We start from the raw sequence: 26,506 nt of genomic DNA, 5'->3' as shown, positions 1-26,506 counted from the left end.
AGCAAGAGGAGAGCCGGCGAGAGACGAGGATATATCAATTCATGCACCAGTTCTCCAAAGGGATTAAAGCGGGGGGGCCTCTGTTGTCTGTCCTCTCGCTGCCCGGGCAAAAACTAAATGGGAAGAGACTGCCCCGCTGATGCAAATAGCCTCTCTCAAGACTCACTGTGGCAAGCGTACGTTTCAATTCATACCTACGATGTATGAGCATGGTGGGCTTTTAATGAATCCAACACAACGTATGCATGAGGCTCCTGTGGAAGGCTTCTGCAGCACCATGGGAAACAGATAATAACAAGGCAATTTTTTTTGGGGGGGGGGGGGGGGGGGGGGTGGTGATTGAAGAGTAGGATACAGCGATTAATCCTGCTCTGCCCATGTGATGAAAATAGAGCGGGCGCGCTGCACCGTCCGGTCTGACGGCTACGCGGGGAGACTGGAGCAGTCGGTCGGCCCGCTGCGTGTGGGGATATTCAGCAACTCAAGAGTGAAAAATACACAAAGCTGTCGTGCTCTCCCTCCCTCCCTCCCTCTCTCTCCCTCCCTCCCTCCCTCTTTCTCTCTCCCTCCCTCTATCCGTCTCCCTCTCCTGCTGTGAGAAGAGATGTTGGCACGCTTTAATAGAAACGAACACACAATGGTCATCTCACATTGAAAAGCTGTGGCAATAATATTGGTCAGGCAAAAGGCTTCCCTGCCCAGTGTGTGTGTGTGTGTGTGTGTGTGTGTGTGTGTGTGTGTGTTTACACATGATTCATGCTGCAGCACAGCACAAAAGCTCACACTCGATTTCAGAGTCATTTTCATTTGAAGGCTTGAAGTTGTTAATATCATGTTTGATCGCATCCCAGCATCAAAACAGCGTTTGATGGACAAGTGAAATAATTACTTGTCATTCACGTGTCTGAGGTTTCTCCTCTCTTCTCTTTTGTTGCGGTTAAACATGCTCCTCGGTTAAACACTTTTTCCTCACCCGACTCCAAAAAAAGCTTTCACTCAACTTTCAAGTCCTACTTTCGAAAAAAGAAAGAAACAATATGATTTGATTCAAAGAGGACAAAAAAAAAGAAAAAAGAAAAGTGAACTGACTGTTCGAGCTAAATAAATCAAAGGGTCCAAGTGTAATGAACTTCACGGAGTCTCTGTCATTAGTGGACAACTGCTCCCGTTGATCTTAAATGGTCTTAAAAGATGATCCATAGAGTAATGAAGCCGGCTCTTCTGCTGGCCGGACGCCCAAAACAGGACATAATCAGAGTCACAGGGGATGGACTAAATCCCCCCACTTCACGCCATCGCGTGCTCTTTTCACATTTGAAAACAACACAAATCTGTTACTGTTTTTGAATATTCAAATTCAGAGCATGTGTGCTTCGGAAGAGCAGCACGTTGTGTCCAAAGCTCACCCTCCTCCCACCCTCCTCCTCCTCCTCCTCTTCTGCCCGGACCACCCTGCTCGCCGCGTTACACGACATGACAGGATGATGCTGCTCAGTCCTTGGACCCATCGCATTGTTTTTCTTGGACCGCGGTGAAAGCAAATAGCAGCTAAAGGGACCCCGGCGCTCGCAGTAAAACAACAAAACAAAAAACCCAACCAAAAACCCGTGCAGTCATTCATCAAAGCCCAGACAACTCGCTACTCCCCCACCAACAACCAACTCCCCCAAGGCATGGCCATCCCCCCCCCTTCTCCTTCTCTACTCTGGGTTTTAACTAGGACTCCAAATAATTCCAGAAATGACAAATGATACTTATATCTTTGGCCTGTGCCGAATCAATAAGCGCGCAGAACAACTATCCGTCTTGAGAGGTATCGACAGGCGCGTGGCGCTTGGTGGCTTCATTCGGGGGTCGGAATGGGAGGGGGGCAGGAGAAAGGGTGCACTCACTTTTAAACAAAACACTGGTAACAATACAACAAACAAAAGCATTAGAGGAGCAGCAGCATCCAGAGATGTTTATTAAAACGGCATTAAGGGGGGGGGGGGGGGGGGGGGGGGACAGACATACGTCCGACTGACCATTTGGGAAAATATGGGTGACCCTGTGGAGCGGGACGGGGGGGGGGGGACGGGGGGGTGTGGGCTGGGGTATTTGGTCAGTCGCACCTGCACATGTTTACATGGCAGTTGTGTGCTGGGTGAGAGCTGATGGGTGGCGATACGGCCCCTCTCTGGTCCCCCCCACCCCCCTCCCCCCGGCTGGATCGCAGCAGCTGACAGATAGCACTTCAGAGCAGCTTTAGCTGCAGCTCCCCTTGAGGGGCTGTGATTGATGACTCACACTGCCACCTAGATCCATTTTCTCCTCCAATCTGACTCCACACAGGTAGAGTGGAATCTGGAGCCCCCACCCCCACACACACACCGGCCCCCCTCCCCCACACACACACCGGCCCCCCTCAACCTCCCTTCAAAATTTCAAGTAGGCTTTTTATTTTTTTCAAAGAGTTTACCAACACAGCGCCTTCAGAACATCTACTATGAAGAAATTAAAAGAAGTACAGAGGAAATGATTTCAACTAAACACCTTGCAAAGCCGACTGATTTTGAACATCAGAGATCAGGAAAGCTAAGACGAAAAAAAAAGAGATGTTTGCAGGCATAATGTCATTAGCAGGGAAGATGTGAAGACCCGGGACCCCTGCAGGTCTGAAGGCATTTAAGAACAGTTAGCTTAGCCATCTGGTAGACAATTACATGGGAACAAACACACCGCCTCAGCAAATAGGGCTCGGCTCATCAATCACCACAGTGGCCAGAGGTTGGTTGTTATTCGCTCTGATTTAATAACCCGATGAACCGCAGCGGAGTCCACCGCCAAGTGGTGACCAGCAAACCTCTACCGATAGCATTGTGTAGCAAAGAGGCTCCACGTGGGAATAACTAAATAGTGGAAGATTTGACCAAAGATGTACAATTGAAGTTTGAACGGGGCTGCAAATATGAACTGACGTAAAAAAAATAAATAAATAAGAGCGGTGTTAAAAGTAAAAACGTTTAAAACATCCATTTCCACTTCCAAGTAGTTTACTTAATTAACATTTGCCCCGTGTTTTTAATTGCAATCATACTTCCCCATGGGACTTGAATGTGGATTGTCTGGTAATTGCTATGAGATGGTGACACAATGTCAAGTCTATTACCGAAATAACAGAACAAAATGGACGATGATCAGGAATACAAAGGCGCCGAAATGAACCCTAAATTCAATAACGAGAGGACATCGTCAGCCGAGGACTTTGCAGGGAAGCTGCAACAGAACTACGCTATCGGGGGGAGGGGGGGGGGGGGGGGTGGCGCGATGGGAGGCAGAGAGACACAGTTGTCCCCGGATGCAGGTCAGTCCTTTGTCAGCTTCACCGCAGTGCGTGTTGTTTTTGGCCCGAGAACATATTCCTCCGTGTTTCTGGGTTTGAGAAAAGAAGTAGGCCACCGCCGCGGTCCCTCCGATCCTCCTCTGCACACAGCGGCACCTGCCAGCTCGTGTGGCCACGGCTGAGACGTGAACGGGTCTGGCAAGAACCAAATGTTTTCATTTACCTCAGGGGCATCTGCACTCTTCCTTTAGCAGCCGGTGGCAGGCTAACATGTCAAGGTATCGGCCCGGGACCCTGGGCCTCCGGGAGTGGTGGGGGGGGGGGGTCACGCGCTAAGAGCTCAGGTTCAGAAAAAACATCAAGATATCGCTCGCCCGCGAGAAGGGAGGTGGCCCCGGAGAGCTGCGGCCTGGCAGCTGAGCGTCAACACGGCGCCGTGTCTCGCCGGTAGGAGAAGAGACGCCAGGAGCAGCTGTGGATCATTTGCTTTCGTGGCCCATCCGAACACCTTGGAAACCTGAAAATGTGCTCGGTAACACCTCAGGCTCAAATTTGATATGTGTTTGCATTGTTGGATGGATCCACATTGCACCGGGCAGCGGGGGAGGGGTGGGGGGAGGGGGAGGGGGGGGGGGAAGCGAACCTCAACACGTCTATTTCTAGCCGAGGACTCGCTGACAGCACATTTAACTTTGTGAGCCGCACGCGGTTGCCGTCAGCCCGAAACGCCCCCCCCACCCCCCCCCCCCCCCCCCCCCCCCCGGCCCACCCGTTTTCCCGACGCAGTGTACCTTATTGACACTTTGACGAGGACTTCAACCAACTTTAAGATCAAAAAACAAAACAATAAACAATAAAAAAAAAAAAAAGGCTGGATGGTGGGTACAAAAATATCACAAGAAGGAAAGGTTGATTTCTGGCCAGCGCATGGAAACCAGTAGATCCTTTGGGGAGGCTCTGGTAGGAGGGAGGGGGGGGGGGGGGAAGGGGGCGGCAGCTGTCTTTAGAAGCCTGATTTATGATCTACTCAGTTTTGCATGTGTGTTCACAGGTTTCTGGGAGTTACACTCAATTAGAGCAGCACGGGTTAGGAGTATGTTTTTGTGAGGATAAGTTAAAGCTTGACACATTTATTTCTGCCAGTGCAGCTGAGGAGCCGGTGACAGACTATCAAAAAGTCGTTTCACTTTGATCACCACGGCTCAAAAGGTACGGGAAATAGTAACTGTCCCTGACAAGTGAAAAGAAAAATTCAAAGGAACACAAAATGTTTATAAAGCACAATCTTAAATACCAGTCAGCAGAGCAAAAAAAACTACAACTGTACAGTGAAGATGGAAATGTCATCACTTAGCAGGACAACAAGAAGCTGACAAATTCGGTCTTAATCAAATTTGTAAAATTCAAATGAGCTTAAATATAATTCCTGCAGAGCGTGACCACGGTGCTTGCATCGAACCCAAAACTGAAGAGCGACTTAATGGACTCAGCAGGGCAAAAATCCCCAATTACAAGTTAAATACCATGTCCCTTCACAATTTATACAAAACCAGTAAATCTTATTTTTGAGACATTTTATGATCGAGCCAGCCGGGGGGAACAAAGGACCAGCGCAAGGAGTTGCTCATATCCCGGGTTGAAAAAAAAAAAAAAACTCCTTCGTTTAATGATTCACCACTAAGGAGAGTCCACACACTTCCAAAAGAATTCAAATCCCTTTTCCCACAGCCTCTTTCAGTCCGTATGATAAATGACACCCGTCATTCCGCCGTTGCCAAACAGCACAGAGGGGAATTGTACTGATATATGATTCACAAGAACAGGAAATAAACCCTGCCTCTCTCTGTGTAGCTCTCCCTTCTTGCCAAGTAGGACGGACCTGGACAGTGTCAAGGCTCTCGTGGCGGAGGCAGAGGGAAGGCCGGCGGCGGCGCCGAAACCCAAAAAGGGAATAGACGGTGGCTTCTCCAGAATGAACTCTTCTCTCTCTCTCTCAAAACGCTGCAGTCTCCGATCACTGATGAAAACGCACCAGGGCCACCGCATCAAAATAGCATCGGCATCTATGGGAACCGGCTTAGGAGGATGGAAAATAAAAAAAAATAAAAAAAAACAGAGGGCACGCTAAAGTTTGCAATTATCAAACAAGGGGGAAAAAATATAGGATGAGCAACCTCCCACTGCCCCCAATTACAATGCAGCAAGTGAGGCTAATTGCTGCGCCTTGATTATTGCAGATCTCCGAGTGAGTGAGATTGACAAAAGCTTAGAGAGAGATGGGTGCTGGTTCAGATAAGGCCGTTTGAACGGAAATAGAAAATAAGAGTCTGAATCAAACAGCCGATTTAATACCCCCCCCCCAAAAAAAACCTGGTGTTCTTGCGTCAGAGGAGACAGAAAACGAGGGGAGGATCCCGGATTCAGTGGTGGCCCTTTGCACTCGGTGCTCGGAGCGCGGCGATGTGCCCGGGGCCGCAACCAGCGGCACTCAATCAACCCGACAGCGACATCCCCCTCGCCATCACCATCAGAGAGGCCCCTTTGGGGGGGGGGGGGGGGGGGGGGGGGGAATCTGAGGGGGGTGTTGGGGGGGAGAGATATTTCTGAGGGGAGCGTTCACACACACACACACACACGCACGCACGCACACGCGCGTGCTGACATACTGTCGGCTGGTGGACGGCGGGGACGGGGGCCGTGTAGTTCATCTCTGCTCCTCGTTCTTGGCCCCCCCCAACCAGAGCCCTTGTAAAGTGCTCCTCTGAGCCTCACGGGGTTGGGGGTTTTTTTTCTTTCTTTTTTCTCCCGACGCGGGAAGCGGACAGCGAACGCAGCGCGTAGAATCCACCGCGCGGTGAACGTGAACTCGACTTGCAGGCCACTTAATACAACTCGTGCTCAATCATTGTCTGGAAATGTGGACCAGGGTGAACGGAAGTTGCGTCACGGAAAACAAGAAAAAACCATGTGCGCCCCCACAGCAGTATTTTGGGAGCAGTTTGTTACAAAAGACACGTGTTTACCTAAGAGGTGTTCTTTAATGCCTCTTTACCTTTGATTTCGGAAGCACAATAATTACGGAGGAAGCCACGTAAAAAAAAAAAAAACCTGTGGCAGATTAGGCGAGTGAGTTGGAAATGGGTTCAAATTGTTGCTCTGAAGTAAAGAGGCTACTCCGGGACCACAAGGGGCTTCTTTCCTCCGGCAGGCCAGGGGATTAAAAAGAAGCCATAAAAGGTCTCTGTAATGGCATCGGTAATGTCTCGCTACCATTAAAGAAACGGTGAGAAAAACATCTGCTTTGCATTTTTCACTCCCCTGCTACTCATTTGTCTTTCAAGCTGTCTCAGAGAGCGCCTTGGTTTCAATGTGCTCCGGCTCTTTTTTTTCCGGATAAGGTTATTTTACCCGATGAGCGTCAGCTTAAAATCAGGATTGCATTCGCAAATGCCAAAAACAAGTGCTAATGTGTGCTCGTAAAAAAAAAAATACTGTGAAACAGCACCGTTGGTTCTCTTGTTGTAAATCGCAGCATCCAAAACCTGCAGCGCTGCTGTTTATTCGCTCGTTGCACTTCTGTGAAAAACAGGACCGAATTTGAAAAAAAAAAAAAATACCTGTTTCCACACAGCCAAACGGCATTATAGGAGCGAACACCTCGGGTTGCTTTATGGCGAGCCCCTAACCATTAGAGGCCCACCGTGTCCTCCTCCTTCCAGAGGGCTTCTGGGAAGCCGGGGGAGGGGGGGGGGGGGGGGCCCGCAGTAATCTTCTCTGTGCTAACCCTTTAATAAACCGCAGCCTGCTTCGTTAGCTTCCCCTCGCAGTGATTGATCGGTGCCAGTCACAAGAAGCGCCATTCCCCCCCCGCTCCCCCCCCCGCCCCATCCGCAACCGACTAAAATAAGCCAGCTACCACCCATCGCACTATTAAAAGGAGACTATTCAGCGGGAGCCAAAGAGGGAGTGGCATCAGCCGTGGATGGCAGTGCAACAGTGTTCCTTTTGTTCAAAAAGGCTGGGGTCAAAATCAATTTATGGGATGCTCTATACTCTGCTGAGTATATTATATTCTCCCGGGTTCACGTTCTGTCCCGACACATGAAAGGGAGAAGAAAAGAGAAATGATTCGGTGAGATTTCAACAATGAGCTGTTCATATTAAACTGACGAAAATACATTACGAATGCAGCCTGACTGAGAAAAATGAAGTGGGATTAAAAGGTGCAGTTTGTAGAGAGGGGGGGGGGACTCATTATTTTGCCTACTGCTTAACAGGTCTCACATTACTATTACATGTAATTTTCTGGGATTCTACATTCCTCATTTCAAGTAGTAATTCTTAGCATGAATATGGATAATCATCAAAAAAATTACATTAATTGCGATGGAAAAGAGTTCCGTGGGACATTTTCATAACAACACATGAAACTGCACTTGAATACTAATTCAGAGAAAATGACCCGTGTGACGAAAAAACACCACCAACGTGGATCTAGACACTCTTTGCACCAGACAAGAAGAAACCAAACTTCATAAATTAAATAAAACACAAGCAGCGGGAAGAAAAAAAACACACAATCTGGCCATAAGAGCGGGTAACACAGCATTACCGTAATAATGACATATCACCCCCCCCCCCACGTCCCACCTTTCTCTTCGGTGATACCCACAATGCACCGGGCTGTGTGCTCCGTCACTGCTCCTCCAGCGGAGGGATAGAGAGATACAGAAGGGAGAGGCGCTGCACGCTGCTCAGCTGCAGTGATAAAGTCAGTAATATCACTATCTCGCCCTCCTCTCCCAAGGATCGCTATAAACCTATTTGGAAAATTGCACCCATATATTCAGCGAGGACAGTTAGCTCGTCCCGGTGACAGTGCAAACTTCCAGGCTGAATTATGGCCCCCCCCCCGTCATTCAGGGGGAGGGGGGGGGGCATCAAAGAGGGCCGATAACTCACGGACCCAAACGTGGAAGACAGGCCTGGGCCCGGCGCCCCCTCAGATGGCGCCCCGGTCGACACAGGAGACAACGGGAGGGGGGGGGCGTTTGTTTTCCATCTTGCGAGTGTTTTTGCACCTTCAAATGATTCCCGGTAAAGACGCGGAGACTCTTAGTCAGAAGCAAAAGGGCAAACTTTGCTTCCTCCTTTCACGCTTGGCAAAGGCAGAGCGTACCACTGTTTACAGTACAGAGCCGGAGATGTGCACACTGGGTAACTTCTTACCAGGGGGGGGCAGGCGTTATGCTGAAAGGAAGCTCAAAGAGACCTGCTGATTTTTTTTAATTTTTTTTTTGTGCCTTGGTTTTGATTCGGTCTGGTTTTAGATTATTATTTTTTTTTAAATAAGAGGCTACTTTTCCACAATGTAGTTGTAATGTTTTTTAAACAAACAAACAAAAAAGAAACCTCCAGGAAACTGATTTATTTACCAGTAGGAATTAAGAAATATACACACGCGTAAATATATTCATATCTTGAATATCTTGAAAATGTCAAAGTTTCCTGATTATATTATATATTTTTTTTATATATCCTTGGTAAAGATATTGACACAAAAAAATAAGAAATATTATGTTGATGCCACCAACAAAATAATGAAGTAAAAAAAACAGAATTTTAACATTTCATTATCAAAAAGGGTTATCTGTTTATTGTTCATTGATCCCGCTCAAGTTGACCCCAAACTATTCTTTGGTGTCAGATCCCTAATACTGTGAATTCAGAGGGGAAACATATCCAGCATCATAGTGCGTAGCGTGCATCTTTTCTTGTTTCCGAAATGAAATAAAGAGGCCTGTCTTTCCCGAGGCGACCCTAACGGCCGCTTTGTTTCAGCGCCGACGGACGCCGAGGCTGCAGACAAACGTTGCTCTGTTCCCACCGAGAAGCTGCTGCATTAAAGCCGAAATGCGACATCGTCATGCTCCAAACACAATTCACCCTGACACATATCTGCAATTAGCCACGTTGGACGTTCGTCATGTGCAAACACTTAACAGGATTTGACACTCATTCGGCGGTTCTAATGGTCTTTTTCCGTGGGGGGGGGTTAGCCTGTAAAGCATTGCAGAGTGAACTGTTCACAACATAAATACGTTATTGGGAGCAAAGTAAGTTGGTAACATCTATTGTGTACGTTCCCCTGTAGGTCTGACCGCGTTGGAGTGTTGCTTCGTACCCAGAGCTCCTCTGTTTGATATCAACCTGCAGCTGTTTACAATTAGCTGACTTTTCTTTCCCCACTGCGGTGCTTATGTTTTACTCCACCCCCCCCCCCCACCCCCCTTTTAAAATCTGCATTCTCCAGACGGCCTAACTTTGAAGTTCCTTTACATATTCACCGGATGCCACTCAACCGGCACGGACCATAATCAGCATTTGATTCATCCTAACATAGCGTCGTGGAAGACGGGTCAAGCTAAAGAAGGTAAGTTGCATTTCGGTGATGTTTGTACAGTGGACACCGTCTTCCCCAAAATGCAACCTGCCCCCATGGAGAGAGACAACGACTGTGTGGGTTTGGGTCGGGGTGATACGTAGAGTGAACGCGCGGCACCGTAAAAAGAGAGACGGCGCTCTATCAGACGCTCCCAGCCGAGGGCTGCTCGGGATGACGGACAGCTGCACGGGTATCCGCACGCTTACTGCACAGAGGGATAATTCCGTTATCATATGTGCTCCAGATTTGGAGCTCAACAATACAGACTGAAGAAGTTTCTGAGCTCCATAAATCCACTGGTGAAAACTATCAAGTGGCATTTTTGAGAGCGAGCTGTCACCGCGGCGACCGTCGACGACAAAAAAACAGCGAAGCATGTGTCGAAATGTGAAGCTGTTCACATCATCCCGTCGGAGTGATTTCAGATTACAACCTTCAACACGCCTCCAAGCCGGAGAGCCTGACCAAGCATTTTTGAATATATCTTTAAGCTTGGTTAAAATCTCAGTTTAGTAATCTTGTTAGTAAATGTTTAGGTTTTTTATTTTTTATTTTAGCTAAAGGCGGCAACAGTGTGCCGCGCTCTATCCAGGTCCCGGAGGTGGAGATGATCCCCTCCCGGTGGGGGCCTTCCCTCTGTGTACATGTGTGTTTTGGGTTGTCTCGGCAACCGCAAGCCCACGCCTTCCTTGGGCCGGGCCGCCGCGCCCCGAGCGCCGTGATGCCTGGCGCTCGGGGAAGGATCCGGGCTACAGTCTACCTGAGGTTTAGTTAAGTAGGCACATGTGTGTGTGTGTGTGTGTGTGTGTGTGTGTTGAGCATATGTGGCATCATCAAAGCAGGCAAATTATTACAGAGTCGGGTTATTACTGTATGTGGCTGTTTTTTTGTTTCGTTTTCATTAACATTCATTTCCTGTCTCCGGTAAGAGTAAATACCCACCCACTAGCTTAATCACAGGCTTATTTCAAACCAATGCAGTTATCTCTATGAGATCATCCCGGCCTCATTGAGGTATTTTTTTTTTTTTATGACAAGCACCACCTTTTTGCAGAGACAGTGGAAGCCTTCTGCGTGAAGTAAGTGTACACAGTAGTGAGTCATTTCACAATGAGTCACTTTTAAAACTGAAAGACTTACGACACACTGTGCAGTCCATTGATCCACACAGGGATTCTAAATTCACTGTATTGTCACAATAGAAACCCCGGGCGTCTTGTTTTCTTATGTGACACGGCGTGACACTAGTAAAATGGAACTGGTCGTGTCCGAGTGGAAGCGTGTTTCCAGGTCTTTGCCGATTTACGTTGCATTGAAATGCAGGCAACCTTGGCGAGGAATCAGAGATGGGGGAGGGAAAGCCAGCCTTTCATCATTTTCCCCCAAATCAGTAGAGGAAATGAATATGGATGCCCTCAGGCGTGAGGGGAAGGAAATTCAGGGGCTGATGAGGTCCCTCAAGGATGCGTCTGGACAGTACCGGAACTTTTCAGCTGGGTCGCTGCCAGGCTGTGAAGGCTTCCACGGAGCAAACAGGAAACACATGCAAACTTAAGGCAAGGCACTCACACATGCAAACAACTAGCAATTATAAGAGCACGCACACAAGCACACACCCGTGTGCACACAAAGACCGATTAGCTCAACGGCATCTTTTTCATCATGACTTACAGAGAGGGAGGAAAGGGAGTGCGGAGGGGCACACACCCCAAACAAAAAGACTTCCAACCAAGTGGAGACACTCCGATGATCAACTCCGCCTAAGCCCCCACTCGGCCGCTCGGGGGGGGGGGGAGAATAAACTATCACCCCTGGGAGCCCCTCGCTCCGCTGTGGCATGTGAGGATTTGGCAGGCGAGGTACGAGGAGAAACAGCGCCGAGCCAGCAGCAGCGAGGCCGGGAGAGTCAAGTGCCCCCCTGTTGCAAGTTGGGTGCAATGGATCCACCGCATCAACAACTAATTCGCTGAGGGGGGGGGCGTTCAGAAGGAAGCCATCCAATGAACGGGAGGAACGTACCCCAGGAGATTAGAAGGGCATATCATAACATTGTTTGCAGACCGCGTCATTATCCTGTTGTTAGAGAACAACAGTGGGATTGGAATTAGAATTTAGTGCAATGACCAAAATCAAGCTGTTTACGAGCTTCTCTCATCTAGATTTTTATAACCTTTTAAAAATGGGCTTCTTTTTTTATTGAGACACTACCTTTTTCTTTAAGAATGACTACAAATGCCAATTAAAACAATTGAACTAACCAACGGGCGTACTTTATGAATCAACCCTTTCCTCATCCGCTCGCACAATGGCCGCTCAGAGAGCCTCGGCCGTGGGCTCGGCTTCCAGAAGTGCTTCTCTCGGAGTTCTCGAGGACTGCTCGTCTGTCGACGTCTCCGGGGAAGCGCAGTTTGGTTGAAAGGTTAGTACACCCAGCATCTTGCAGCAGAAGTGCACTGCAGTCAATGGCCTGTAAAGAGCCTGCAGAGGCCCGAAGCTCCGCCTCCCCGCTGCTGCACGGAGCAGAATCGCTTGTTTATTCAAAGTTTCTTAATACTGAATGTGTTTTATGTCCCGATCGCACCTCCGCCGCACGTCATACACTGCTTGTATTATATGATCAATAAAAAGCTGTGTCTAACGTGTTATCTATACATTCCAGTCAGATGCACACTCACACTCAGGTGTAAGAAGGGAAGTAAGTGCAGAAAATACAGATATGGTTCAAACACAGCACTCGTCACCTTTCACTCACATGCACACCAGGATTCTACACTCGAGAGCCAGACTCTCGTATTACGGTGATGATGACGGAGCAGATTGTGTTATTTCCTGACCAGCCGCTCCCCCCCCCCCCCCCCCCCTCATCCTGCTTGGGTCACTCTGTGCTTAAAGTCGGGGCCTTTGGCGAGAGCCGTGATCTGCGCGTGACCTCTGCTACAAAGCTACCGTGACGAGCGAGCCCCTGGCGACAGTTACCACGGATACACGATGCGGCGCACAACGTCCGTCAGAGTGGGACAGGTAGACACTGGGGCAGAATGGGAAATAAATAAATAAATAAATAAAGACAACTGGCTTCGACAGGAGGACGAAGAAGGAGCTATTGCAAATATTCAACGAGAATCGCAAACGTCAATTTCGCGGGTGATTTTGAAGTTGTTCTTCGCGTTGACGACCCGAGGAGCCTTAGGTGTGACGGGTCCGAGGAAAAGTTTGCCGATCTGGAAATAATCGGACAAATGTTTCCAGCTCTCTCTCTCTCTCTCTCTCTCTCTCACTTGACTTTCTACGAGCGACAAGACAGACAGGGACACAAAATGTCTTTAGGGTTCCCGATAGACTCCGTTTCACCGGACTGAAGAAAAGTCTCGCTGACTGCCACAACGCTGACCCCCTACTGACAAAGAGAAAATGACCACTTTCTACTAACTTTAAAATGGCCTGGGGGGGTGGGGGGGGGGAGGCACTAGATACCAGCACGGGAAATCCAACAGACAATTGCTGACTTGATGTTTGTCCGGATATGGGAAGGAGGTTTTGGATTGAAACACGACTTATTTTGACAGTTAGTTCTACATCAATGACATTTTCTTTTATATATATATATATATATATATATTGCGACACAGAATCACAGAGGCTTCAGGACAAAAACGAGTTCTTCCAAGGAATTCACGACGTCTTGAAAACAAGCTTCAGAAAAGAAAGAAATGATGGATGATGGGAATAACCTCACCGCATGTGATGTGTGCACTTGTGAGGATGACCAGGTCCTGCCGGGTTTCCTGTGACGCGCGCAACTGTATTATTATTATTATCAGCATAATGAAAAACAGCAGTGACACCACCCTATTATTTTCTACTCTCCCTAAGGTGCAATGCAGGCCTATTAGAGTTGAACACACACACACACACACACACACACAGACACTTGGCCTCACCCACTCAAGGCCATAAAAATGACTGTAACATATTGTGCCATTATAGTTTGCTTTTAGAGGCCTCCCCGTCACTCAGTTAATCTCGACAATGTTGTTCCAGATTACAAGCACCGGCTAAAAAAAACCCGAGCCCGGGACCACGGCCCCCGCCTCCATGGGCAGGATGACTTACGGCCGGTCTGGCCGGCAACCTCTTGAATGTCTGGGCTGAGATATATATATATATATAAATATATATATATATATGATGAGCAGGCAAACGTGGGAGGACGGCGAGTCCCTGAAATCCCTGTAAACGGAGGGATGGCGATGAATCCTGAAACTACAGCAAATGTGGAAATAGCGTAGCTATCAGCGGTGAGGTCATAAGTAGCGTTTCGTGTCTCGGTGGACAAATCCAAGACATTCACGGCATTTCTAGAACGGTCTGCTGCTGCCAGCTGAAGGAACCGAAGCCGGGAATTCGGGTGGCGAAGACGTGCAGCCCCCCCCCCCCATCGGCCAGTTTTCAGTTTGCTGTGAGTCAGGCACAGTTTGGACCGTAATTAAACATGCCGCTTCCTGTACAAAGACCTCCCCCCGCGTAACGTTAATCACGTGAGGATAAAGTTGTAAATCCATCCCGGGGAATTCCCCCCTCTTTCATGTACTCCTAACGTGGAGAACGTGGGGGGGGGGGGGGGGGGGGGGGGGGTCGTCTGTCATTTCACCCAGATGTCAGCAAAGCGAAATGATGAAGAAAACGATGAGGATTTTAGTGCGGCTTTCTGCCGCGGTCCGTCAAAGTGAAGGAATGAAAGGAATAACAACATGATGATAAATTCGACTCTCTAATAAAGCTCTACTGTGTGGGACTAGGGTTCTATAATGATGTAGAAAAACATTGTGAGTTGATTTTGTGGGGTATTTAGTGAAATTAGTTCATCTTCATGGAATATCACGGCATATAAAATGCTGCAGAATAATATTTTTGGTTTCCCGGCATTCATTTTCTCTTCTAAATTACACCATTCGTCATGCACTCGTTACAAAGACAGTCAATTTTGAACCAATTCCAATTGCCTCTAATTTTGAACTGAAATAAAACAAGATGCCCATTCCTCATCTGCCTGACATCCATTGACTTCATTATTGTATGGAAATGCCAGACTGCGGCTGAATAAACACAAAGAAGAGTCAACATTATTCACATGTTCAGAGTAGGTCTATTCTTAGGTATTACACATTCCAAGTTAGCATCAAAGTCAAACAAACAATGAGCCCTTTTTTTTGGGTTTCTTCGATTTAAAAGACTTTGAAGCGCACACGATCGAAAGCAACCGGGGTGGATAAACTGATCATTTTTAAGTAGCTTAAAAAGCACGTACAGGAAAAGCCACGAGGCTACTGCACCAACGCGTTGTGTGCTTCTCCTTAATCAAGTTGTAAGTACAACAGAATTATTCTACATTCATCACGGACACCTAAGCTGTCACTGCTGTTTAATGAGCATCAATTAAGCTGTTTCAACAGACTCGGCACATCCTGGAGACACAAACAGGCGGCGCAGCGCTCAGGAAGCCGCTCCAGACACAAAGCGCCGCCGTGTTTCTCAGCTATTTAGGTGCAGGATTAAGGCTCAAATAAAGCCAATGCTGGGCATTTCTATTCAGAGCAGTAACACACACACACACACACACACACACACCTGCTTATAACATCGTTTTCAAATGTGACATTTGTGCTTTTTGGTCTATTGTTTTTTGGTCTTTAAATATTTGTATTTTCTTTTGAAAGATTTGTGTATTCCTTTTTGTTTCCTGAATGTTTGAATCTCGTCTTTTTTTGGGAAGAATGCTGCCGCTTCTAAAGTTCTTACTACAATTGTTAGTCATCTCACAACCTGATGCTTTGGCCATATTGTCTTTGTTGCATCCATGCCAGTAAAGCACATCAAATTGAGAATGGAATGGTCATTTTTCTGTGATTACTTTTTTTTTTTTTTAATTCCAAGATTTGCTAATTAGAAAACTTTAGTTTCTATCCCCCAAATCAGCTCTTCTATTGAGAAAAAATGGGTTTGTGTGATCAGCACACTGAACGGTACCGGTTGGTCTCCAATGCATTTGGACTTTATTTGTAAATGAAGCTCACATCAAGCAAGGTGCATGATTACTATTAAACAAACTGTTTCTTGTTAAACTTCGTGGCTCTTGGTACCTTCAAATCACATATTGAATGAGCAGATTTACCATCGGCTGCTTTGGCGGTTTGGTAAATGATCAAAAACATCTTCTACATTTGATGTAGAAGATGACCCGCTCTTCGTCACTCAAACACACCCCAGTTAATCACCAGGCAACGGCTGCAAACTGCTCCCAACTGTGATTATTTCTGCTTCTTTATCATCAGGCACCAAGCGCGCGTTACAAGTAACGTAAATATAAACAAAGGACAGAAATATAGGACTCAAATTGCAGTGCAACATGGGAAATTTAGAAATACATTATTTGGCTTTGACTGGCTGATTAACCGATTCATTTGGACTGATGGTTTGCCAAATCCATTTAAAAACAAACCGACAATAGCTCATTACGAATCAGTACATTCTTGATTGGCTGTAATAACGGGCGCATGTTAATTTCTCCTTCTTTTTTTTTTTTTCCCTCCTACCCGAGTGTGACTGAATTGGACAAAGTGGGAAAGCCTCCGTTTGACCCGCACGGAGCGACCGGAGATGGCGGTCTAGCAAGGTCAACGCAGCCGGTGAAACATTGACTTGATTCATCAAATTAGGTCCTGTGTAATTGCGCCTGCGTGACGACTCATAAAACACGGGGGGGCCGTAAAGCTGTCCGGGAGCCATCAGCGCCGCGCTGAACGAAGTTACAAAAGGTGCAAGGTTCACAGCTTCATACAGTGCTCGAGTGGAGTGTCCTGGAGCGCCTCCTCCGGGTCACGACCTCTCTCTGTGGGCCGTAACCACGGCGAGCAGAAAGCCGAGGAGCCGCCGCGCGTCTTTGAGATTTTGTTCGTAGTCGAATGAAAGAATACTTTTAGGAATATGAATGAAAAAAAGACTCTTCCTATCCTGTATTGCATTGTATGTGTCGCTCGTTTTAAATTGAAAAGTAATTACTTTTCGGCAAACCAATAATCATTTTTCTCTCCAGATGTGGCTCGTAATCTTTTTCGGGGAGCCTAAACCATAAACCATACCAACCATTACCATAAAAGACTTCAGACACAAACTACTACTGAATACACCTGCATCCGCTGTGAATGAAAACACACATTTGATGGACACGTTTCCGAATATCCCAACATGGCACCTGATGCTGCTCAGCGAGCTGACCTCTCGTGGAGGCGGTTTACCTTTGTAATTGTTACAGATCACACCATTAGCACAGTGTTGTCGTAGCTCCTGCTCCTGCAGTCAGGAGCAGCTGAGGGTTAATTTGCATAATAAATCTTAATTGAAGCTCATTAAGGATTTAGATAAGAAGCAAATCAAGGTACAAGGCGAATAACTAAAAGATGAATGTTTTCTCCATTCTTTTGGGGCTGACGCGTTGGAGGGGAACGTCCTGTTCAGGGCGTGGTGGGAGCTCGGAACTTGAAGCGTGAAAATTTAAAACCATGACCTTTATGTTTGGCGCAAAATGATGCTTTGAACGACCCTCCCGAGGTGCTTCTTGATCAAAGCATCCATGAACCCCCGGCTGCTCCACGCCTCTGAAAATCAGACGGCAGCTGATGTTTAAAACCCGGGACGGACTTCAGAGCTTCGTTCAAAAGGCGTCTCGGGTTGGTTTAACCTGAGCCGGCTGTGATTGTTTTAAAGCCCCCCCCCCCCCCCCCCCCCCCTCTCCCTTATGACCAACGTTGATGCCCTCTGACTCACCATACATGTAGGTCAATAACTACAAAGATAGATGTCCTCACTCCGATCCACCCTGACTCTGCACGTGAAGAAAAAGAGATGACGCGCACCAGATGATGAATTACAAAGACATAAACAATGGTGGCAACGTGTGTCGTTACAACAACACAAAGCACATGAGGCGCGGTGCATTTGTCCACAGGCCATATAAAACACGCCACACCTCCTGCGTGTAATCAATACCAGGCCCGCGGTGCTACTGTATGTATCTGTGAGCTCGCCTTGCGTTCGGATCCCCCCCCCCCAATCCACATAAATGAACCACACGGGCCATAAAGTCTCCTCCTGATTTTTCCTCTGTAAATCACGATATCTGCGGGGACCTGGACAAAATACCATAACATTTCTTTTGTACTTGGGTTGTCTAGCAGAAATAATGAGTTTTAGCCTGCTCGCAATAAACCCCTCCCAATATTCTAGTTATTGTCAGACATAATGAGTAAGGGAAAAAAAGAAAAGAAAAAACATAACAAGAAATAGTCTCTTTTTCCTGCAGTGATGATCACATGGAAACATTATCCACGCGAATTCACCCCGACGCCGGCATACCAAATTGTGTCATTTGCCCGGAAACTAGCGCAGGTCTCAGAGGGAAGAGGCAAGGTGAGCGAGCGGTTGCCGTAGTGAGGGCGCAGCGCTGCGCAGCCACTCGCTCCCCGAGACCCAATCATCGCAGAGAGAAGCAGAGGAGAGGGATCAATGTGCCACATGAGTCTCGGTTCTTATCGCCTAGACGGTGCACCACCACCCCCCTTTCGACGACTATTAGCGACCTACACCTGTCACCTAACTGGGGAGACACGATGGGATCACACCTACTGCGGTAAGAATGTGGAGCATGAAAACTAGCTGATGATGGAGAAAGTTCTTAAAGGGTGTCTCTGTGGGGAGCGCCTCCGAGTGCAACAGAGTGCAAGTATTTGGTTTGGTGTGCTCATAAGGCAACAGCTGGATTGGATCAAATTTAAACATTTGATCCAATCCATAGAAAAAAGTCATTGTCTTCTAAACTTTAGCATCCGGGTTTAAGTGCAGCTCTTTTGTCATTGTATCGTTCCGATTTGTTGAACACGCACCAATTCCCATTTCAGCCTCGAAAAAAAAAAAAGAGCTTCACTGGAGCCCAAACAGTATAACGATTCAAGTATCACAATGATCAAAATGGCGCGTTGAAACAATAGCTACAATCACTTGATTAGATTTCGGAGGCCACAGGGAGCTTTGCCTGATTGTTTGCATGCATTTTGTAGCTCTGGAGTAGACGGTGACATGCGGCTCTCCACTCTCTCACCACTGTACGTTTAAATAGCTGAAAAAAAAAAAAAAAAAAAAAAGGGTAAAGCAGTCGTTGGTAATCCGTCTTTACAATATTGTTCCATTTGGTCATTTTCATAATTCAGTCGTTAACGTGATTACACAGAGACTAAACCAGCGCTGCTGCGGCCTATGGGAACTCTCGTTTCCTGCAGCTAATCAGATCTCATGAGCGCTCATGCACATAATTGCAAAAATAATAAAAAAGAAATAATCATCAGATTTATCAGAGATCAAATGTGGGCTCGAAAGACAAAAACAGTATTGCGTTGTTCTCTTTTTGTTCTCAATGTGCAACAAAGGTTAAATGAATTCAAGCAAATCACAGAAAATACAAAATAAAACGTTGTTATAGTGGCTACAGACAAAAGAAATAAGTGTAATCATACAAACAAAATCAAAGAGGGCGGTAAATCTGGCATTAAAAAAAATGTATGCAAGACATGATTGTGTTTGCTGCCATTTTCCCTCCCAGCCTTTGTCCCTCAAAATGGACTTCCCTTATCCACCTAAACTGGATAAACAACATCTGCCTTGATCGTAGGATGTTTTCTGAACAAACCACTTAGGAGGAATTTCTGCTAGCCAATTCCCACAAGCTGCTGTCAGTCACTAGCTGGCACCGCAACACTTAATGCCTTTGTCTGTTCTCCCAATTTATCTTGTTAACAGCAAATTGGGCTAACGGTTTGAGGCACAGAGCTATTGTAAAAAAAAAAAAAAAAATACTCCCACGGCCGCAAAATAACATATGGCTCCCTTCACTCAAAAATGCATCCCGGGCACTTATAGGGCTTTAGGTTTACGCCGCGTATGAACCTGATACGCACATCTCGCCCTGCAATCTGTGGCCCGATGGCCGTCTGTCTCGCCGGCGCCTTTTCCTCCGCGTTGTAAAGAAAAGGTTTAGTGCATCCTTGTTTTGGGCCGGTGAGTAATTGGCATTTTAAATTACCATGCAAACCATGAATGCAAGAGGAAGTAAATCTTCCCATGGTACGTCTGTGGGTTTTACAAACATGACTATTAATAATACAACTCCCGGAGGAGATCACAAACACCCCCCCCCCGAATGTCCTCTGAATTAATGCTCAACAGGGAATGGCGTTTTTTTTTATTTTTTTTTTATACACCACCTTGCAAAATACTATTTCCACCTAGAAGAATACTGCATCTTTAAGAGCCCTACCTCAACAAAAAAACAAGAAACCCATTCCTTTGCATCTTCCATGTTCTTATTTCAATACTCCTCTCTTCTTGTCCCCCCCTCCACACATCATTAAACATATTATTATAACATGACTGTCAGCCTGCGTCTCTCTTCGCTCCATTCTTGCTCTGCCAGGTAATCAATTTGTCGTCACTCTCTGTAACCCCAGTAAAGTCATCAAGTGAAATGAGTTACAGCTGCAAAGAGCCTTCAAGAATACAGGAGGAAAAAAAAAAAAAAAAAAAAGGAACCCGAGAAAAATGACAACACCAGCCCAGGAATATTCCACCGCTTGATAGCACATCCCCAGGTCTTGAAGATGAAATATTAATGCACAATTTGTTTATCTGCAGCCCCACATCTCTCCAGCGCCGAGCTGTTAATTTTCTATCGGCACAGACAACGGATCAGTCAGTCATGAACTCTTCACAGCCATTACCGGGAGACATTTTGATTAAGTATTCCTAATGTAGTGGATAGGAAAGAATGAAAACACTCTGCCTGCCAACTTTTGATTGACCATTAAGCCACTGATGAATGTGCCTGTCAAAGAGGAGACAATTACCTCAACAATGAAGAAACTCTTCTGGAAGGCTTATTTCTCCATAGGGCTGACACATTTACCAGAGCACAGGCGAGGCAGCTGAGAGCGTGTGAGGGGATCACTTAGGCGTCTTCTCAAAAAGTTCCTCTGAATAAAAACCAGGGGCAGCGGGGGGGGGGGGGGGGGGGGGCACATTGTATTTTAAGAATAAGGCTGAAACGTGGGGAAAAATATTTAGTGTGTCACTGCACGAGAGCCTTTGTGTCTGTGTGTGTGTGTGTGTGTGCGTGTGTGTGTGTGTGTGTGTGTGCCGGGCTGATAAGGGTCTCAGTATCTTTAAGCGCGTATAAAGAGGAGCCGTTATTGGCAGAGGACAATCGCCATCTGGCCGCTGCATCCGACGCCGTAATAAAGACCGATAACTTCTCAACGCGCCACGAGCGAGTCATTTGCATCCTCACACGCCGAAACACCATTGATCAATCTGGCTTTCATAGGTAGCCAGTTTGGTAGGGAACGAGACTCGTGTCGCAAAACACAACAGAAAATAAGGTCAAGTTTAACGTCGATTCTGAGCACTCTTCCAAGGACCGTGATTAAGGAAAGAAACGTTTTGTGGAGTGTTCAAATCTGCCAGAGCGACATTAGGAAGAGAAAACACAAACGTTAACACGTGAAACCAGTCGACAGCGGACGCACGGACCCGCTCGGCGTGAGACTAGAAGATCGACTAGAAGATCAGATCATCAGTTCAACACGGACACTAAACCGCACATCGGGGCCTGCTGGATATTTACGAATAACACTGCAGAGGAAAAGGTGAAACGTTGTGTGTGAGTGTGTGTGTGTGTGTGTGTGTGTGTGAGAGAGAGAGAGAGCCCGGCTCTCCCTGCCAGGAGCATGGTTGGACTGTGTGAGTGTGTGTGTGTGTGTGTGTGTGTGTGTGTGTGTTTAGGACTAGAAACCCATTCTCCATTTGTCCATAAGATTATGAAGAGTTCACCCAGAGTTCATCTGCTCCACGTCTCTCATCCCCTCCGTGCCCCTGAAGAGGGGTCGAATCCAAACACAGCGAGGAGGGCCGTCTTGTTTTATGAACTGTGAGGGGAAGCTAAACTTTCTGACCGATGGATGAACAGATCCTTACGTGATCCTGTCACGGGATTAACCAGCAACCGCTGGACACACCTTTTGTGGTAGTTTTTTTTTTTCAAATCCTATTTGTGTTATTAGTCCTTTTCAAATTACCTCCGACTAAATACACAGCCGTTGATGCTGTAACCCCCCCCCCCCCCCCATTAGGGGTTTAAACCTTTGACTTTCTGACATCAGCACCGTGCCCCAAACTGTGGGACCAAACCCGGGTTCGAGCCCACGAGAGGGAAGAGAAGAAGAAAACTAAAAAAGCCGTGTCCGTACTCTTCACAAGGATGCACATATAGTTATATAACTGTAACCTACTAAATACTAAACCAACTACTCAAAAACCTGCTGGGAGGGTGTCAAACCGAGGGGGTCACATCGCAGATGTCCCACACGTTAAAAGTTTGAGAGAGAGAGAGAGAGAGAGAGAGGGGGGGGGGGGGAGCTGTGGTTTTAGGGGAGCTATTCAGAAGAATAATAACAAGGAGGATACACAAATATTCCAGATGATTATCTCTAGGTTCTTGGAGGAAGAGGAGAAGGCAAATAGAGGAGTCGCTTACCCGCAGCCCGTTTGGGCGCCTGCTGCTTCCGCCGCGGCATCGTGTATTTTCGGAGTCGCAGTTCAGTAACGCACCCAGGTGGAATCTGAATGCGGTGTACGATAGTCCACGCAGAGAGGGAGAGAGAGAGAGAGGGGGAGAGAGGGTGCGTGCGCGCGCGCGCTGGTCTGTATTCGGGCTCTCGGAGTAGTTTGGTCTCTCTCACTATGAAACAAAAAGAAAAAATCCAGCCAGGAACCGTTTTCAACGGGGGTGGTGGGGGGGGGGGGAAACAAATGTTCCGTCGCGCTTGTTCCTTCACCTTCTTCTTCCTTCTCCTCCTCCTCCTCTTTCTCCTTCTCCTCCTCCTTTCACCATCCGTTCCGGTCCATCACTGCGGCCACATACGTTGATCGGCGCGTGTCAGTCCGTCCCGAGCGCGCGTGCGGCTCTTCGCCGGGTCGCACGCGGAAGGAAATGCGCGTTAAAAAAAAAAACGGCGTTTGGTTAAAAAAAAAAAAAAAAAAAATTAAAAGCAAATGTTGAGGGAACACGGTGATCTTACGCGCGGGTGCGAGCGAGGAGCGAGGCGACGCCGGCAGACATCGATTCCGTAGAACAAACTGAACATTAAAAACTCCTCCCTCCTCGCCTGGACTTGATGATGGCAGCGAGACATTTGTTACACTAGATAAACCCGTGAGTTTATTAAAGGAACAGAGGCCAGGCAAAAAGGAGGCGGCGGCGGGAGCTCGCGCGCTCTGCTGCTTTCCTGCTTTAGTCGCTCGCGCCACCTTTTCTCTTTGATGTGTGTGTGAGTGTGTGTGTTTTAAGATCCTTTTCGTGCTGCTTCCACTCCGGGTCGCTGAATGAAAGGAGTAAAGTTTGTAAGACTTCCTCCAACACGAAGTAGCCGCTGCAGTCGGTCACGGGAAGAGCGCCTTGCTGTGTGAAGGAGAGACCACGTTCATGTCGACGTTTAGCTTTCACAAACACGTGCACGGATCCGGTACTCGTCTCCAACACCGGGGTTGCTAATAAAAAGAAAAAGAAAAAGAAAAAAGAAAAAAAAGAAAACCCATATGGTTTGATAAAGTCACTTTCGGTATGTCTCATTGGACTCGGAAGGCGACGGTACACATCGTTTCAGGGGTGTAAATCTGATGACATTTGTGTAACGTCTAGTTTTAGTTCACTGCAATGTAAACAGTGAGATTCAAACGCATATTTAATCAATCCACTGTCAATAATACAAACAACAAGGTCAAACTTTTCTTATCGTCATATTTGCTCTGAAAAGAGTCCAGGACACAACTAAGGTTGATTAACACAACATCCTCAAGTCATTTCTTTTCCCTTACCAACACTCAAAAAACCTAAAAGAAAAATATCCACTCAGCTATTGAACAAATAGTCCGGAAGATTATTACAAGAACTGCACTGAAATTAGGGAATATTTGGGTTTGAATGTATTCATCTGAAAGTACTTTCAGGTCAAATTGAATTTGTACGCTCTAAAACCTGAAACTATGAATGAAATATTCAACTTCTTTACCAGCGTGGAACCGACATAACATGTCGCTTTTGTACCATAGTGTGCATGCACAATATTGAATAGCCTCCATCTGTTTAACAGCTACTCATGACCTAATCAAATATGAAGTTGAGGTGATGGATGACTTCATTTCAGAGAGACAACACCCCTTAGAGGTCCGGGCACCTGCCCCGCATTACAAACGGCTTCCCGCTAATACTCCATCACCCTACTTTGTGTCTTGTCACTCATTTTTTCGCCAATGATACCAGAGACCTCCCGTGAACTCCACCTGAACCCCCGTGCCCATCGATCACGGCTCACATCAAGCTCCGGCCGTACCTGTCTGACGGCTCTTGACACCCGGCGTGCACGCGAATGGTGTGTGTGTGTGTGTGTGTCTCCTGTGACAGGCGTCGCACCAGCGGCGCCCACCACCAGCCTGCCGCCATCTCCCTCCCGGGGAGAAGGCCTCGCTCTGCCGCCACCCGTTTGGGGTTCTACCTGCGTCTGCACGCCGACTCGCCCACGTTTCTGTTCACCAAAGTGCTTCTGGAAAAAAAGAAGAAGAAAAAAACTTTCTGATTGGCGCCGGCCTTTAAAAACGTTTCCCTCGCCAGTGGCGCATCGGCGTCTGATCCACCTGCAGATGGTGGGATCTGTCATCCCTGAAGTCTTGATGAGCTTTTCCTCCCTCACACGGTTGCAATTCTCATACCTGGCTGCTCGAAGATTTTCCGGGACACGACTTCCACAGATTTCACTCAAGTGCGTTCTTTCACTGTAACAAAATGTGACAAACACATGTCTAGTGCCCTTTTTTTCCCCTCCTTTCTTTTTGGAGCCACTTGTGGCTCTCTTTGCTGTGAGGGAGCGAACACGCAGGCTTTTGACGCTGAGAGAAAACAAAACTTAAAAGTTTGTGAACTTTGATCGATGACAGAAGAATGAATCACTTATGGGATAATGACGTTTTTTAAACAGAAGATGAAAACAAATTCAGATTTCATCCAGAACCCGAGCGGCTTCTCACACAATCGGGAAGCAGTTTGTGTCGTTCTCTGTATGTTTGTCTGAGCTTTTAAACTCATTTACGCCTGATTTTCATGCAGCACTGACTCAGAAAATTATTTTCCACGTTCTTTGGACGTCACCCGTTGCACTTCTGGAATGTTGGTGAAATCATCCTTTCATTTAATGTCGAGAAAGCGCCTTTCAAAAAGTGTCTTTTGACGGCGGCCGTCGCTCGAATCTCTCGCCCTCATAGCGGGGAGAAACATTTGTCTTCACAGATTACTCCGGACCGTTCAGAGGTGAACGATCACCGCTTGTGAAGCGATTTTGACACGTAGTCTGTGTCGTATCTTGGGATGATGAAGCCCAGGAAGGACAGAACCAACGGCTGTAAAGAGTGACGTGTACACGAGACGTGATTCGCACTATTGAAAATCACTTTATTGCATTTTTCTAGTACTATTTCAATGAGCTTGATGGCAAAACATTGAGGTTCATTAATGAACCTTTAGAAATCAGTCCCAACTTGTTTCCTTTATGAGCAATATTTAAATATGACACATATTATTGATGCTAATCGTTAAATTCTTGACTTTTTGCACCACTGGTGCTTCTGATCCAACAAATGCAAGTTTATACACATGAGTTTATACTTTATTTCCTCACTTTTTCTCCATGACAAAATGTGCACAGAGAAAAAGAATAAACCATATGGAATTCCTTAACGTTTCAGTGATTCAGATTCATGCGCTTAGTGAAGTAATCTGTTTAATACGAAATGATCTTGGACTCCTTCCTACTTTGGTCTCAGCTAATGCAATGAGAAAGAGGACGATTCTGCAATCAAGCTGTTTTATTTCCTTTTTCTCCATCTCTGACATTTGTGGTCTGTCCCCTCTCTCTCTCTCTCTTTAGCATTTCAGAAGCATCTAATTGGTGAGATCCGAGTTCACACAGTTCAAGTATTCAAACCGTTCTCTCGAAAGTCCAAGCGCAACGTGTGGAAGAAATCTATAAAAATAAGAAAATGAAGTCTCCTTTCGTGGTTGTCCATCGTCTCCCTGTTGTCGGGCAAACAAGGTTTACGGGCAACTGTTATTCTGGAAACAACGTCCAAATGATAACTACAAACACACAGGTTTGCCAAGCAAACATTATCCAGCGTGAAATAGTAAATATTTCGCATGCATGTGAAAGGCGTGAAAAAGGCTCCAGCAAACATCTGACGAGTGGAACACGAACACGCCTCACTCCTCACAGAGCTGCCCACATCACGTCCAAGCTCAGACAAGCTCTAGGTTTTTATCCTCCGTTTGGGGCCCAAGTCGGGACTCCCGACCGAAGCACGTTTCCAGTGTTTTGCGACCGACGACGAGGACTTATAATGCCCATGATTCAAGCGGGACGGTTGAGGAAATCCAAACCTGCGTTTAATCCAAATATGGAATTTCATCGCAACGGACAGCCCCGTGTTTGAAGTCTGGTTTCACGATTCTCAAAGCGGAACAACAACATATGCATACAGTCAAAGCAGCTGCTTGGTTTTAAGGAGTAATTCATGTGATTCTTGTGAAA

The 26,506-nt window shown here is 46.9% G+C and overlaps 1 protein-coding gene across 2 annotated transcripts in view; it reads right to left on the bottom strand.

The window, feature by feature from the left end:
* LOC119222769 (teashirt homolog 2) overlaps positions 1-23,320 on the bottom strand; it is a 31,701-nt gene extending 8,381 nt beyond the window's left edge. Inside the window, exons 1-2 of one of the 2 annotated variants that reach the window (XM_037479632.2) lie at positions 22,706-23,320; positions 22,405-22,608 (exon numbers count right to left, since the gene is read on the bottom strand). In XM_037479632.2, coding sequence (XP_037335529.2) covers positions 22,405-22,444 — 40 coding nt within the window. In that variant the 5' untranslated portion in view covers positions 22,445-22,608; positions 22,706-23,320. Of the gene's footprint in view, positions 1-22,404 lie in introns of both variants that reach the window. The other variant, XM_037479633.2, reaches the window with a different exon arrangement.
* Positions 23,321-26,506: the final 3,186 nt, after the last annotated feature.

This window comes from Pungitius pungitius, chromosome 1 (genome assembly GCF_949316345.1).
Source record: "Pungitius pungitius chromosome 1, fPunPun2.1, whole genome shotgun sequence".
Classification (NCBI taxonomy): domain Eukaryota; kingdom Metazoa; phylum Chordata; class Actinopteri; order Perciformes; family Gasterosteidae; genus Pungitius; species Pungitius pungitius.
The sequence above is the reverse complement of the archived record's forward strand: the minus strand, read 5'-3'. Positions and strand labels throughout refer to the sequence as shown.